Source organism: Alosa alosa, chromosome 4 (assembly GCF_017589495.1).
Source record: "Alosa alosa isolate M-15738 ecotype Scorff River chromosome 4, AALO_Geno_1.1, whole genome shotgun sequence".
Lineage (NCBI taxonomy): Eukaryota > Metazoa > Chordata > Actinopteri > Clupeiformes > Clupeidae > Alosa > Alosa alosa.
The window spans coordinates 3,884,377-3,901,796 of record NC_063192.1 but is presented as its reverse complement, the minus strand read 5'-3'; the positions used below and the strand labels follow the sequence as shown (position 1 = coordinate 3,901,796).

The 17,420-nt window shown below is 37.7% G+C and overlaps 1 protein-coding gene across 1 annotated transcript; it reads right to left on the bottom strand.

The window, feature by feature from the left end:
- Nucleotides 1-834: 834 nt before the first annotated feature.
- On the bottom strand, nucleotides 835-5,769 carry LOC125292964 (alpha-(1,3)-fucosyltransferase 7-like). Its single transcript, XM_048240563.1, is given in 3 exon segments — nucleotides 835-1,155; nucleotides 1,157-1,979; nucleotides 5,633-5,769. Coding segments are annotated over 3 exon segments (1,200 nt in total). The 5' UTR covers nucleotides 5,689-5,769.
- Nucleotides 5,770-17,420: the final 11,651 nt, after the last annotated feature.

Genomic DNA, 17,420 nt, shown 5'->3' with positions numbered 1-17,420 from the left:
TAGGATTCATTTTGAGATTTTGCTAATGACCTTTAAATTCTTGACTGTCAAAGCCCCCACCTATATCTCTCAGACAAATTACACAAATACTCTTTGGTCAACTGTTGTTTTTTAAAAAGTGCTATATAAATAAATTGACATTGACAAAGTACCATTTTCTCATAATCCCTAGAAGCAACTCACTAACTGAATATCTTAATGTCAATTTGATGTCTTGCAGCACTTTGCAGATCTGGCTGAGTGTGATGCATGCTGGGCTTGTTTGCGTTGTGTAAAAGGTCAGCATGCATCTGCACAGTTCTGCAAAAGGTCCAATAAGCCTACTGTTTGGTGTAAACATTGGAGTGTGTGTGTGTGTGTGTGCCTTTGAGATAGCTGGCTAGAAATTTCCCCTCTGCACAATCTATCTTGCGAGCTACTGTATGTGAAGTGGCAGCTAGACTAAGCTAATAATGTTTACCTGATTTTTAAAAGCAAATTTGATTATTTTCAACTTCCCTGGAAGTGCTTTCATTAAACAGCCATCTGTTTGCCATGTCTCAGTTCGTCTTAACCGGGTTAAGGGGTTGTGGGTAACTTTAATTGACATCTCAAGGACAATATAGTAGCCTAATAATACTAAAGTAATAATTGACTGAATTTGTGTCAACTTGCCCTATTTCAAAGAGCAGTATTGGCTACTATGTATACCTGAGCAGTTATTGAACAAACACTTTCTAAAAGAACACAGAAGGTGCCAATATGTCTTAAAGTGCCTTGAAGTCAAGTGAGATTGCATAGGCTACCAGAAGCCCTTTAAAAAAAAATAAAATAAATAAATAAATCTTCCAGCTTTCATTGCCAATTCCAGCCATGTAAGTCCTTATATATCTTTGATGTAGGCAAACTGCTAAGAATTGGGCAGACATTGCACAGTCTCTCCACAAATCCTCTATACCCCCAACGGTATAGTTCAGACGCCAGGCTTAAGTAGGTGGCGTGAAGCTCTTTATCTGCAGCCAGTGTCTTCATGAAGTGGCCCAGTTCCTCTACTGTGCTGAAGTCATTCACATGGATGAAGGAGTTCTTTGGCAAGACTGCCTCGTATTGTTCCCGTGGCGGGCCTAAAACCACTGGTATGGCACCACCCTTAAAAGCGTTTGACCAAACTTTCTCCATTGATGTAGTCTGTAGCAACGCTGTTCTCAAAGGAGAGGTAGAAATAGTAACGAGATATTGTGGGTAGGACAGTATCAGCAGAGATACGTTTATTTCTTGCTCCTCCATACACATCCACCGGGATGACATTTTTCAGCTTGTTGTACACTTGTGTCCTCAAATGTCTAGCCTTGAAGTTGCTCACTATCCAACAGGCCAGACCAGTTTTGCCCTTTGGTATGAAGTCATCAACAGTTGTGCCAATAGGAGCTTTGCTTGGCACAAGCCAGCCATACGGCGTGTAGATGTCTGAGTCCCGGCGATAACACATGGTGTAGTTGAAGTGACCGGCGAGGGGCCTCATATTTCCATTGTGCGGTGGACTCTCCAAGGATAGCCAAACCCATTTCTGGGTTTTTGGCCGAGGCAGATTCAGTGGTAACGTACGCCCTCCAGTGACCAACTCACGGTTGTGGAAGACAACCAGGTCTGCTTTGGGGAACCAGGACTGATCGGTCACTAAGACACAGTCGGTAATGCCATATTTATCATTGCAATAACTGGCAGCTACTCTGGTCTTTCCACGAAAGGGATAATACCACAGCAGAATGATGGTAGGCCTACTACTTTTGATGGGTTTTAGTGTGGTAGAATCTGACCAATTTGTCCAACTGATGACCTTTGCCTCCTGCATCTGGAAGTGAACTGGTATTGGATGGGAAGGTTGTAATGTTGGCCATAGGGAATACTGCCCAACAAGAATAATGGAACCAACAACAATAATGGCAAGGATCTGCTTGCTCAGACGTTTGGTGCTGTTGGCTTGTTCACATTTATCTTGCCTGAAAAAAAAAAAAAAAAAAAAAGTCAGTTGTGTTGTTAAAGTCAAAGACAGCAACTTGATTCTTACCATGTACAAAACAGTATCTGTTAGACAAAAGTAAATCCCGTTGCATAATACTTAACAAAAGTAACCAAGCAAAATACACACCTTAGCCTACATATCGCCACCTACTCCACAACATAAATCCCCCCAAATCTACAGTAAGCTAATCAGTCTACATGAAAGTTGGAACACTGGATATTATCTGCAGGCTTTTTCAGCATGACCACACCTATTCAAATCATGCACATCGAGAAAACAATATGGTGTCCTCAACTGCGATAGAAAAGCTTCCTTCTTGTAATTTCATTGAAGGAGAATAGTAATGGAGAAAGAATCGAGAATGAGCGGTCCTTGCATTGGGGGGTGCACGTGATAAGGCCTAAGGAAGCATAGTAGCCAGCTGATCAAGGACGTAGGCTATTTATATATTTATATTCATATTGTAACAACTGAGGCAACAAGATTCAAATCAGTACATTTATTGGGTCGATCAAAATGAGAAGCTTGGAATGTTCTGGCGATTTTTTTCTATGTGCAGATCACTGTCCTTCAACATCACCATCTTGCTCCCTTTGATGAACATATAGGCTAGCAATTATCCATTCGGGGAGTGGCAAAAAATGCTGTCAGCATGCAGTAGCCTAGCTTGTTGAGTGTGTGGTGGCCTCGTGTGCCTGGGTTTTCATTTTTAACTTGAATAATGACTAATTGAAATTACAATATTGAAATTCAAACCCTCATTGTATATTTGATTATTTTTTCCACAAAATGCTTCAATATTTGTGCTTTATTTTTCTCTGGGAAGTACTGTTTTAGGTAAAGGTCTTCAAATCCGTTTTTTGATCACTGTTTCAACCTTGAAAATCAAGTGAACAGAAGGTACACGGACCCAAAACAAAAACACGAGGGAATTTCCCATTTTGTTTTTAAAAAATAGCCTACAGATATAAGGTCGTTTTTCAATTTTCGTTTCGAATTTGAAAATCAAATGAACAGAAGGTACACGGACGCAACAGCTGTAATCCTAGGTCAAAATGGTCCTGAAATCCACTCTCTCTTCAATCTGGTGTCTGTCAGGAACCGGTGGGACGAACGTGTTTTGTCTTTTTCCCGTCTTTTGAAGTAGGAATTACACCCAGGCACACAGCAGACATTCGTGACTGATACAATCCACAACATCCACACACACGAACTTCCCACCTTGAGCATGACGTCAAAACAAGTTGGCCGCCGTGTGAATTTTGGTGAATAAACGAACAAATAAATATTGCAAATTCAGAAATGACCGGAAATGTCGTCCATTTTTTCTAATACTATTATTTGATGACACAAATACATTTTGAAAACAGAATACAGCCATTTCTGCTTTTTTTTCTTTTAAACAAAAAACTAAGCTGCACCCTTTTTTAAATTTAATATTTTATTCCAAAATAGAATCAATCTACCATTAGTAATCACCATAGCAGTGCCTTTCTTAATCTATTTGAATAATTTTACAACGTTTCTAAGACGTTAGTATATATTTTTTACACTGTAGGAATCACATATCATACTACAACATATATTCATACCAACACGATCAAATTTGTGACTACAGAGTTTTATTTTAACATGGGTTTCCTCCGTAAAAGAGACCTACATGTAACTTCACAGCATGCGGTTAAAATCTTTAAATTCACGGACGTGTTTTGGCTTTATTTTTTTGGCAAAAACATCACTCTTATCAATGTCAAGTTTATTTATATAGCACAATTTAAAACAACCTGTGGTTGACCAAAGTGCTCAAAAAAATAAAAAATAAATAAAAAGATAATAGAAGACAAAATGAATAAAGACACACAAAAAAAACACAACAGGAAAATAAAACTAACATAATATGTACATATATATATAGCCTATGTAATTACATTCCACACTTCATTTAAAAGCCAATGATATCATTTGTTCTTTTAACTTGGCTTTAAAAGCACCAATAGTTGGTGTGGATCTAATGTGAAAAGGCAGGTTGTTTAGGCATTGGGGGGTGCACGTGATAAGGCCTAAGGAAGCATAGTAGCCAGCTGATCAAGGACGTAGGCTATTTATATATTTATATTCATATTGTAACAACTGAGGCAACAAGATTCAAATCAGTACATTTATTGGGTCGATCAAAATGAGAAGCTTGGAATTTTCTGGCGATTTTTTTCTATGTGCAGATCACTGTCCTTCAACATCACCATCTTGCTCCCTTTGATGAACATATAGGCTAGCAATGATCCATTCGGGGAGTGGCAAAAAATGCTGTCAGCATGCAGTAGCCTAGCTTGTTGAGTGTGTGGTGGCCTCGTGTGCCTGGGTTTTCATTTTTAACTTGAATAATGACTAATTGAAATTACAATATTGAAATTCAAACCCTCAATTGTATATTTGATTATTTTTTCCACAAAATGCTTCAATATTTGTGCTTTATTTTTCTCTGGGAAGTACTGTTTTAGGTAAAGGTCTTCAAATCCGTTTTTTGATCACTGTTTCAACCTTGAAAATCAAGTGAACAGAAGGTACACGGACCCAAAACAAAAACACGAGGGAATTTCCCATTTTGTTTTTAAAAAATAGCCTACAGATATAAGGTCGTTTTTCAATTTTCGTTTCGAATTTGAAAATCAAATGAACAGAAGGTACACGGACGCAACGGCTGTAATCCTAGGTCAAAATGGTCCTGAAATCCACTCTCTCTTCAATCTGGTGTCTGTCAGGAACCGGTGGGACGAACGTGTTTTGTCTTTTTCCCGTCTTTTGAAGTAGGAATTACACCCAGGCACACAGCAGACATTCGTGACTGATACAATCCACAACATCCACACACACGAACTTCCCACCTTGAGCATGACGTCAAAACAAGTTGGCCGCCGTGTGAATTTTGGTGAATAAACGAACAAATAAATATTGCAAATTCAGAAATGACCGGAAATGTCGTCCATTTTTTCTAATACTATTATTTGATGACACAAATACATTTTGAAAACAGAATACAGTCATTTCTGCTTTTTTTTCTTTTAAACAAAAACTAAGCTGCACCTTTTTTAAATTTAATATTTTATTCCAAAATAGAATAATGAATGAACTAAAAGTACACGGACCGAAAAATGCAACATCATTTTACCTTAGCAAGTGACTATAGAACTTCAAAAAGTCATATACCATACCATATTGTTTTTCCATTTTCCATTTCCCTACCCAAATAGAGTAATGAATGAACGGTAAAGTACACAGATCCCATTACCTTAAAACTTTGGATATTTTCACATGATGGCATATTAAAAAGAAAATAGGGTTAAATACATTTCTTTTTCAATGCAATTTCTTAGTGAAAAAAAGAGCTTTGTTAACTTGGATAACTTCACAACTGTGATGGAACTCTGATTCTTCATATGAAACGTCTGTGTAACCTCGGCAACATTAGAGCCAGCTGTGTTTTGCAGGATCTCATACGTTTGATTATGACACAGAACACATAACCAGCAAGGTCATGTTAAAGTTGTTGGGAGGAAATGGTGATAACATGCTGAGTACCAATAGACTAGGAAGAGAGTGCGAAGGGACAGCAGTATTGGTTGAGCTCTTTACCTCAGAGAAGGGTCCATCTCAGGCACTGCTGCTAATCCTGTCCGCTGTCCGTCCATTCTGTCTTTCTAAAGGTCTGTGTGAGGTTCTGGCCAAAGTCGATATTGTATACTAAACAGGCACTCGTGGTTATCGCATGCACTGATTGTCAGGCCAGTAAGTCTGGTTTTATACAATTGCCCATATTGAACAGGCACTGGTTTGGGTAGTTATTGCCTACAAGTAGCCAAACAAGTTAGACTGATTTAATAGACACACACACATAATTACAGGCGCATGCACACACACACATAAAACACACCCACTGCACCCACTCCCTGGCTCTCCTGTGAGCTCTGCTGTTGGCACACCTGTGGCTGATGAGTGAATCAGCTACACAGGAAATTTGAGGAAATCAAATAGAGTATTGAAGCCATGACGTAGCGTTCACTGGATCTAAACAAATCAATCTACCATTAGTAATCACCATAGCGGTGCCTTTCTTAATCTATTTGAATAATTTTACAACGTTTCTAAGACGTTAGTATATATTTTTTACACTGTAGGAATCACATATCATACTACAACATATATTCATACCAACACGATCAAATTTGTGACTACAGAGTTTTATTCTAACATGGGTTTCCTCCGTAAAAGAGACCTACATGTAACTTCACAGCATGCGGTTAAAATCTTTAAATTCACGGACGTGTTTTGGCTTTATTTTTTTGGCAAAAACATCACTCTTATCAATGTCAAGTTTATTTATATAGCACAATTTAAAACAACCTGTGGTTGACCAAAGTGCTCAAAAAAATAAAAAATAAATAAAAAGATAATAGAAGACAAAATGAATAAAGACACACAAAAAAAACACAACAGGAAAATAAAACTAACATAATATGTACATATATATATAGCCTATGTAATTACATTCCACACTTCATTTAAAAGCCAATGATATCATTTGTTCTTTTAACTTGGCTTTAAAAGCACCAATAGTTGGTGTGGATCTAATGTGAAAAGGCAGGTTGTTTAGGCATTGGGGGGTGCACGTGATAAGGCCTAAGGAAGCATAGTAGCCAGCTGATCAAGGACGTAGGCTATTTATATATTTATATTCATATTGTAACAACTGAGGCAACAAGATTCAAATCAGTACATTTATTGGGTCGATCAAAATGAGAAGCTTGGAATTTTCTGGCGATTTTTTTCTATGTGCAGATCACTGTCCTTCAACATCACCATCTTGCTCCCTTTGATGAACATATAGGCTAGCAATGATCCATTCGGGGAGTGGCAAAAAATGCTGTCAGCATGCAGTAGCCTAGCTTGTTGAGTGTGTGGTGGCCTCGTGTGCCTGGGTTTTCATTTTTAACTTGAATAATGACTAATTGAAATTACAATATTGAAATTCAAACCCTCAATTGTATATTTGATTATTTTTTCCACAAAATGCTTCAATATTTGTGCTTTATTTTTCTCTGGGAAGTACTGTTTTAGGTAAAGGTCTTCAAATCCGTTTTTTGATCACTGTTTCAACCTTGAAAATCAAGTGAACAGAAGGTACACGGACCCAAAACAAAAACACGAGGGAATTTCCCATTTTGTTTTTAAAAAATAGCCTACAGATATAAGGTCGTTTTTCAATTTTCGTTTTGAATTTGAAAATCAAATGAACAGAAGGTACACGGACTAAACAGCTGTAATCCTAGGTCAAAATGGTCCTGAAATCCACTCTCTCTTCAATCTGGTGTCTGTCAGGAACCGGTGGGACTTAACGTGTTTTGTCTTTTTCCGTCTTTTGAAGTAGGAATTACACCCAGGCACACAGCAGACATTCGTGACTGATACAATCCACAACATCCACACACACGAACTTCCCACCTTGAGCATGACGTCAAAACAAGTTGGCCGCCGTGTGAATTTTGGTGAATAAACGAACAAATAAATATTGCAAATTCAGAAATGACCGGAAATGTCGTCCATTTTTTCTAATACTATTATTTGATGACACAAATACATTTTGAAAACAGAATACAGTCATTTCTGCTTTTTTTTCTTTTAAACAAAAAACTAAGCTGCACCCTTTTTTAAATTTAATATTTTATTCCAAAATAGAATAATGAATGAACGAAAAAGTACACGGACCGAAAATGCAACATCATTTTACCTTAGCAAGTGACTATAGAACTTCAAAAAGTCATATACCATACCATATTGTTTTTCCATTTTCCATTTCCCTACCCAAATAGAGTAATGAATGAACGGTAAAGTACACAGATCCCATTACCTTAAAACTTTGGATATTTTCACATGATGGCATATTAAAAAGAAAATAGGGTTAAATACATTTCTTTTTCAATGCAATTTCTTAGTGAAAAAAAGAGCTTTGTTAACTTGGATAACTTCACAACTGTGATGGAACTCTGATTCTTCATATGAAACGTCTGTGTAACCTCGGCAACATTAGAGCCAGCTGTGTTTTGCAGGATCTCATACGCTTGATTATGACACAGAACACATAACCAGCAAGGTCATGTTAAAGTTGTTGGGAGGAAATGGTGATAACATGCTGAGTACCAATAGACTAGGAAGAGAGTCGCGAAGGGACAGCAGTATTGGTTGAGCTCTTTACCTCAGAGAAGGGTCCATCTCAGGCACTGCTGCTAATCCTGTCCGTCCCCGTCCATTCTGTCTTTCAAAAGGTCTGTGTGAGGTTCTGGCCAAAGTCGATATTGTATACTAAACAGGCACTTTCGTGGTTATCGTGATGCACTGATTGTCAGGCCAAGTAAGTCTGGTTTTATACAATTGCCCATATTGAACAGGCACTGGTTTGGGTAGTTATTGCCTACAAGTAGCCAAACAAGTTAGACTGATTTAATAGACACACACACATAATTACAGGCGCATGCACACACACACACATAAAACACACCCACTGCACCCACTCCCTGGCTCTCCTGTGAGCTCTGCTGTTGGCACACCTGTGGCTGATGAGTGAATCAGCTACACAGGAAATTTGAGGAAATCAAATAGAGTATTGAAGCCATGACGTAGCGTTCACTGGATCTAAACAAATCAATCTACCATTAGTAATCACCATAGCGGTGCCTTTCTTAATCTATTTGAATAATTTTACAACGTTTCTAAGACGTTAGTATATATTTTTTACACTGTAGGAATCACATATCATACTACAACATATATTCATACCAACACGATCAAATTTGTGACTACAGAGTTTTATTCTAACATGGGTTTCCTCCGTAAAAGAGACCTACATGTAACTTCACAGCATGCGGTTAAAATCTTTAAATTCACGGACGTGTTTTGGCTTTATTTTTTTGGCAAAAACATCACTCTTATCAATGTCAAGTTTATTTATATAGCACAATTTAAAACAACCTGTGGTTGACCAAAGTGCTCAAAAAAATAAAAAATAAATAAAAAGATAATAGAAGACAAAATGAATAAAGACACACAAAAAAAACACAACAGGAAAATAAAACTAACATAATATGTACATATATATATAGCCTATGTAATTACATTCCACACTTCATTTAAAAGCCAATGATATCATATGTTCTTTTAACTTGGCTTTAAAAGCACCAATAGTTGGTGTGGATCTAATGTGAAAAGGCAGGTTGTTCCACAACTTGGGCCCAGCTACTGAAAAAGCACAGTCACCTTTATTTTTTAGACGACTCTGAGGTACTGAGATCAGTAGTTTATCTGATGACCTCAGAGTTCTGGGAGGGCAGTGAAAGTGTAAAAGCTCACTAAGGTATTGGGGAGCTTGTCCATTTAAAGCTTTAAAGACAAAAAGGTAACCATTGCAGAGATTTCAAAACTGGAGAAATTTGTCTTTTTAGATTTGGTGAGCAGCCTTGGAGCTGCATTTTGCACCATCTGAAGTTGGGATAGAGTGGACTGAGTGACACCTGTAGTCGGGATGAAATAAAGGCATGAATCAATATCTCAAAGTCTTTGAAAGAAAACATAGTTTAGGCTTTACTTAAGATTCTAAGGTGGTAAAAAGATGAGGATATACCGAGCTTTTTCATAATTTGACCATTATATAGGATAACTAGACTCGGGGAACTATGCTGAACAGACAGTGGCTATTGAATCTTGATCCAAGCATTCTAACAGTGCCTTTCAGTGTTGGAGCAGTGGCAATACCTCAAAAGCTCTATTCAACTATTGCCTTGCTTGGGGTGAATGCGGTTCGTTGGCTTTTACCTGTGGCCTGCCTTCGAATTTAGCTTCTATGACTAAAATCAAATCAATAAAATAAAACAACAGCAGTGATTGGCTGCAAAATAAATAATGTCACGCGTCTTGCACCTCTCAAACTGGGCTATCAGGTAACCTAGAGAAAATTTTGAAATTATGAAATATGACTAAGGCATTAAAATGCTGCTTGTTTGTCAGGATATTTTTTCACTGATTTATTTTAGAAATATGAGCTATGAGTGTGAATGTTATATATTCCATCCCCTAATTCTGTTTTACTGGTTTATTTGACAAATAATCTATATGGATTTGCTCTATAAAGACCTTATGTCTGTTTGGGATTGTTTTGAGAGCCTATTGATGTATCTCAGAATAAAGGAATGTCCACAACATTAGTGATGTTTTTTTTGTGTGTGTGTGAATGTATTTTACTTAACTCATTAAATTGAGCTGGATACTCATGAACGCATGTCTCTAATAGCCACAATAGGAGTAATTTTAGCAACACCGTATTTTGTGTGGCCCATAACGACCCAGTGGATCATGAAAACGTGCCAAAATTCACATTCCTTGCTTGTTGTTGGTACATTAATCCCATTCAGATTGCCACTTATCTGAGATGTAAGAGTTCAGTATAGGTTTAAGGTCTGGGGCAGGGATTTGACATTCTGTGACTTCTTCATTGAGGGCTTGCTTAGCAGCACTGTCCGCTTTCTCATTTCCCCTCAGACCAACATGGCCTGGGACCCAGCAAAAAACTACACTTAAGTTCTGGTTCTTTAGACGTTCTAGTTGATCAAGCTCAGCTTTGGTTGTACTTTTTGCGTGACATTAAAGCCTACTGGAAAGATTTTTAATTGCAATTTAATTGAATGCAATTTACTTTTTAAGACTAAATAAAATTAATTTATCCCTCTCACCCATAGTTTTCTATTTATTTACAAATGTACATAGGCCTACTGTAATTACATTTCTACATAGTTATTCTACTGATCTTTATACTATTCATCCTGCACATAAACGTATTCTTACTACTCTTATAATGTTGTTTCTGTACTACAATGACACTGTTTCCACACTGCACATAGCTGTATGTTATGTACATATCTGTTATACATTTGTCATATTGAATATCCATATTTATTCTGTTTTATTATATTCTGTTAATACACTGCATATATCTATATTATTATTTCTACTATTATAATGTTACTGCTACATCTACATACATTATTCTACTTATTGTATGAGATAACTGCTAATACACTGCACATATTTATATTTAATTCATATTACTCTAAACCACCTTCTGTAAATCAACTGTATACTACTGTCTACATTGCACTATATTTCTTGACCTGTCTCTGTATATTTCATCACCTTTCTATACTTTGCATCACATTGTATGTATACTGTAGCTACATGAATCACAGCTAAGATCCTTGGTTGCTATGAAGGCCAGTCGTTCTAAATGGATGGTTACTATGGCCAAAGGCCAGTTATCTCTGCCGTTGTCAAGCGGACATATCCTAACTTTATCCTATTTTAAACATCTCTATTTTACTTAGCCTACTTCCATACAGTGACTCCTATTAAGAAGTGGCCACTTCATTCGCGCTTACCGTGATTCACGCAGCAACATTATTAAATTAATCTGTCACCATATGCCTATGCCAACGTTTGCAAAGAGGAGAATCTTTTAATTTGATTCACAATGAAACGTTACATTTAATGTACATGTAAACAATGAGTAGGCTAGTTTTGGTTGTTGTTGGTGGTGTTACTGCATCCCTTAGTTATGCCTACAATGCAAAATTGTTCCCTTGTGATTGTTAGATGCATTTCAAAACATCGCGACGTGAAATGCCACCACAAAACATTGTTTGTGAATCGGTCTTATTAGGAGTCCTCGCTTAAGCTGTCACAGACTCAGGCGCTACTTTTAGGGCTAAAATGCTTCCTGAATTACTCTTAGTAAAAAAAATAGGAGTCTTAAAGTTACAAGTGGCGAAGTTATGAGTACAAGCATCTCATATCAAATGACCATGGCATTACGCTAAGCAACATAAATCTCATAACGTTACAGCAACATCTCCTCCCTATGACCTAGCTAGCTAGCTTCTAGCCACACAAGAAATGAATGATGTTAAAATCTCTGCTTAGCATTCTAATAACAGAAGGGGCACATTTATGTGGACCACTACAACATGACTCATTATGTCTGTAACGTTAACTGTATAAAACACTTACTTTCATAAAGGAAGCACACCATCCAGCACATACACATGGAAACCGATATTTTAGGTACTTGGCCACGAACTCAAAACGTGTCTCTCTGAAGCTCTGTTCTAGAATCTTTGCTCTGAAGTCTGTCCCCGTTGCTAAGCAACATCAAATAAACGAAATGACAGTCTTCCAGTATTAAATGTGTACGTGTGATTACGAATGGATGTGTGTGGTTTGCAATTAGAATAAACAAGAAATAACATTTCCAATAATTTCCCATGATAAATTACATAATATTTGCACCTTCCTTACTTGTGAATCTCACACATTTCAAGTAGGCTACACTAGTGAAATGTAATACAACGTTGCCACCTAGCGCCCAGATGTAGGCTATTTAACATTAACCTGACATTGCTTGTTTATTCTTTCGTCAACTCCATGCTTTTAGGAAAACAATCTTTTTTATCATAGTTCCCTCTTCAATGAGCGATTACCAGCTCGTTTTTTGTAACAGAGATAGCTGTTTATTGTCCCTAGGTTTACAGAAACACCTATTCATATTAATACGTAGCCTATGGAGTGCTGCCGACCACTGTTCATTACATGGCCCAGAATGCCTTGCATGTCTTTACAACAAAACAACACAGTAAAACCTAAATGCCCGTAAACATATGCATTTGCATACTTGTAACATTTTTAATAATACTCTCCCATCATGATATGTAACAATAATGACAAATTTAATTTGAATACCGTCAATGTGAAAACAACTCTATTATGTAAGCTATATATAGCTACTGTTCTCCTTGCCATTTAGGTTCGTAAGTCCATACTATCCCATGGCAGAGCAAGGATTTCATGATTGGGCGAGGTTGCCTGGAGACATTGTGTCTGCTCTGAGACATTGTGCATACATGGAAGGCATTGTGATAGAAGGTGAATGGTGAAAAGGTGAATGGTGTGAGTTACCAAATACCGTGGGTGGTTTGCCAAATGATGGAAACTTTTGGAATATTTCTTTTTTTTTTTTGCCTATGCACCCTCACACTGGAGTCCCAGTTCATATACAAAATTTGGTATCGATATGTGACAGTGTTCCTGAGATATGGGCGACTTCCTGTTTCGAGCTTCGCCGCCCGATTTCGTTTGGCTGTGACGGGCAAACGCTTTCGAAAATCAAAAATCCTTCCACTAACATTTGTGAGGCTTGGTCCAAGGATAATGTACGTCAAGTTTCGGTGGCGTTGGGGACCAAATTTGTGACCTGTGAAAATTTAGTTTCGCTTTCTGTTCAATCCAATATGGCGGACGAGCGGCACGCCCACCTGACGTCATCTTCGACCAACCAACACACGGTACTGACCGGACGTTTTAAAGTTGGAACGGTGTCTCTGTTTCAAAGGGCCTAGGCGCTAGGGCTGACAAAAAATTAGGAAGACGGGAAAAATAATAATAAAAATAATAATAATAAAACTTAAGAAGAACAATAAGTGTGCTGCTTTGCAAGCACACTTAATTAGTCCTTTTAGGCAAGTCCCTCCACTCGGCGGCCATACGCTTTTTGGGCACTTGTCGGGCATCCATTTCGGCAGAAATGCGCCGACGCAAAGGCTTCCGCGACACCAATCTTGCTCCAGCGGCGAGATCACAACACATGATTTAACGATGTCTTCACAACACACCATATGATTGGCTCAATGTATTCACATCACACCACATGATTGGCTTAATGTATTCACATGTCGACGTTTTGCCGAGGAAGGGGTGTGATATTACAAACTAGGCCCATGCATTTCTACGAAGGATTTTTTGAGTGCTCCTCATTAGAAAGTCTCTGATTTGACTGAGTGGAAACATGTACAGTGAGAATAAAATACAACCAAGCACTGATCCCTGTGGAACACTATAAGATAAGGGGGATGAACACTGATAAAAATATTGAGCCTGATCTACTTAAAAAAGGTAAGGCAACTTTTTGCATCAGATTAATATGTAGTTAAAGCAAGTCTGGTCTTTGTATAGGCTACTTAATTTCTTTTGTGTAAAAAATGAGTTTTGTAAGTAAAGTCAATATTAATTTATCAAGTAAATTCAACTTAATTTTTCAAGTAAAGTCAACTTAGTTTTGTAAATGACTGAACCTTATTTTATGAGTAAATTCGACTTAATTAAACTAAGTTGACTTTACTTGCAAAGTTAAGTAGACTTTACTTACAAAACTCATGTCTTACATTCAAGAAATTAAGTAGACTATACAAAGACTAGCTTTGCATTATATACACAATCATCTGATGCAAAAAGTTGCCTTACCTTTTTTAAGTAGATCAGGCACAATATTTTGTATCATGTTTGGTCTACCTAAAAACTTAAGTATGTGTCATCTATGTGTTCGAAAAGACAATCCTCTTATCACATGTCAAGATATGCTGCTGTGGAGCCAAGTGTAGACCATGCTGATAAAAAGACAGGAGCTGCAACGATTAGTTGATTGATCAATTAGTTGCTAACAACTAAATTTGTCATCAATTAGAATTTTCTTTGAGTCATTTTTTTAAGAAGAAGAATCCCAGATTCTCTGATGTGAATGTTTTAAATTGAGAACTGGTGATCAGGACAAAACAAGACATTTTAGGTTGCAACTTGGGCTTTGGGAAAGAGTGATCGATTTTTCACCATTTTCTTACATTGTATGGACGAATCCACAAATCAATTTATCAAGACTATCGACAGATTAATTCATTGGTTGCAGCCCAACACTGGAAACTGAGCAACCCACATGAGTCAAACAATCTCAGATATAATAACTACAATTGCGGTTCTGAGGAACTGCAAGAGTGGGTTTGATCAGGGGCATGGAACTCGGCCTCATCCAAGGATTCCAATTCCGGTACCTCGTTTATGAAAATCGGGCACACGGATCAAAAGTTATCTGAATTAACGCAACATCCAAAAAGCTAAAACGCATAAATAACATGGTTGCTATGCTGGTTGCTATGGTGGTCGCTAGGTTGACATTACAGGGGTGGTTTCTAGGTTGTTGCTAGGGTAATTAGTTAGTTGCTAGTAAGCCATCTTAAGCTGACTGCATAAAGTGATTATTTTAAGAGATACAAGTAAACTACCAGTGCTTTTTCAAAGTTCTCAATGTCTCGTTTTAAATGTCAGGGCCCTCGGAAGTCTACCAATGAAGTGTGGAGATACATTGAGCCTCGTAAATGGGTGTAAAACAGTGATTTATTTGCATGGCTAGCCTGATGCCGAAGCACCACTATTGAAAAAGCTGTTGGTAGCATCGGGCTAACTAGCCAGATTTTGGAGTGCAGGGGACAAGCCGAGATGGGCTATGAGACATACGTTCACACTCGCTATCATGTTTCAATACACTTTAGGTCAATATCACACCGGAATTCTCCTTTAAGAAGAACAATAGTGGGCTTGCTGGATCAAACCCACTAATAAGAAAACTTAAGAAGAACAATAGTGGGCTTGCTCCGCAAGCCGCCATGCTGTGGTCTTGCTGGATCAAACCCACTAATAAATAAAGTAAAACAAGACTTGGAAGTCATTTAGCTCAAATAAATACATTTATTTGACAAAAGCCAAAAAAACAAATCAAAATACATTCTATTACAAACATTTTTTTTCTTAAAGATAGTAGTATTATACCAGTAGATAGTATATCATAGTAGAGTTCAACAACAATACATATTCATTCTTAATAAACAGTAACTAACATTTTTTCTATTGTTTTCAATTTTGGCGATTGTTTTTTAAAACCAGACACTTAAAAATAACACATATTTTTGCAGTAATCCAGCAGCTCTCAAATTTGAAACTGTAACCTAACATAGTATGCGCCAGCATCATCAAACTCAAATCTAAAAATGAATTATTTGCCAACATCATAGAATAAAAAATAAATAAACGATTAATGTAACTTGAGAGAGTGCATTGGGAGAATCTCAGAACAACTGTAAAACTCTGTAAAACTTGATAACAGTGAGCTCACTCAAATCCTACACCTTCAACACCATCTGTATAGATTTTAAGCTTGCAACAGACCTTGAGATCATGGACTTTGGAGGACATTTTTTGGTTTGCATCCTCTAGCTCTAGGAAGATCTTCAGTTTATTAGGGTACCTCAGTTCCAAGGCATAGATAAGGCCCATCAGATACAGTAGGTGCAAGCATGTGCCACATCTGGGATACCAAAAAGGACTTCTGCTCCCTCCATCCCTGGCTTTGCTGACAACAAAGATGCCGAGGACAAATGTAGTAATAGCTTCTTGGATGGTCGCAGCATCGTCGTCATTAAAAACCTGTTAAATACAATAACACTTATTTATTGTATAGTAATGTGAAGGATGCATAACTCTTTGTCCCCCTCTCCAAACAGATGATCAGATTGTTATGTGGTACTTTTGAGTAGTATTGTAGGAAAGGATAGGAACGCCTCCCAGGCCCCTGAGAGCATAAAAGAAAGAGTTCAGACACACTCAGATCAGATCTCATCGGGGTAGCAGCTGCCACTCATCACTCTATTGCCTGACGGTCCAGTCCTGACGCTGTTTGGATTGTATTATCACTGCAATACGGTGAATAAAGGATCAACAGTCTTCAGCTTCTCTCGTCTTGGTGTTCTCCTTCGGGTCTTTGACATCAGAGTGCTAGTTGGATTGGAGGTTCGGGAAAGTGGATAGTTTTTCCACGACAGATCTGGAGGTTCCTACCGAGATTTGAAAGGATTCATCAAGGGAAGCAGTTCCGTCCCGGGTGAAGCAGACTTCTCCAGTGCAGCTCTCAGGGCCCAAAAAGGTAAGCATTTTTGCTTATTATTAGGAGAGCTGTACTGTGGGAGTCAGTGGGTAGGCCGGGAAGGGGTGTTAACCTGAATCCTCAAAAGAATAGTGGAGACACAAGACAGAGATTGGGTTGTACTGTTGATCTTAAAAGCGTTTTGTGATTTAAGAAACCGGTTAAAAATAGTTTTCAAGGAGAAAACTGAGTTAAATGGCCATGTAATAATTTCCAAGGAGGAAATTTAGTTTTCAAGGAGAAAGCTAAAGTAGTGTTTTAATTTCCAAGGAGGAAATCTAGTTTTCAAGGAGAAAGCTAAAATAATATTTTGTGCAAAAGGGAGCGCGGGCTGCCCTAAAATATATGTGTGTTTCAGAAAGAAGAACGGGTTAATAGGTAAACTGCAATACTAGCTGTGAGTTAAATGTGTAAAACTGTCCGGAAAAAGGGGTAATGAACAAAATATATTTTATCATAATCTGTTGTTGTTTCTGTAAAAGCTGAGTGTGCGCCCGTTGTGTTCTGTTTTGTTGCCTGGGC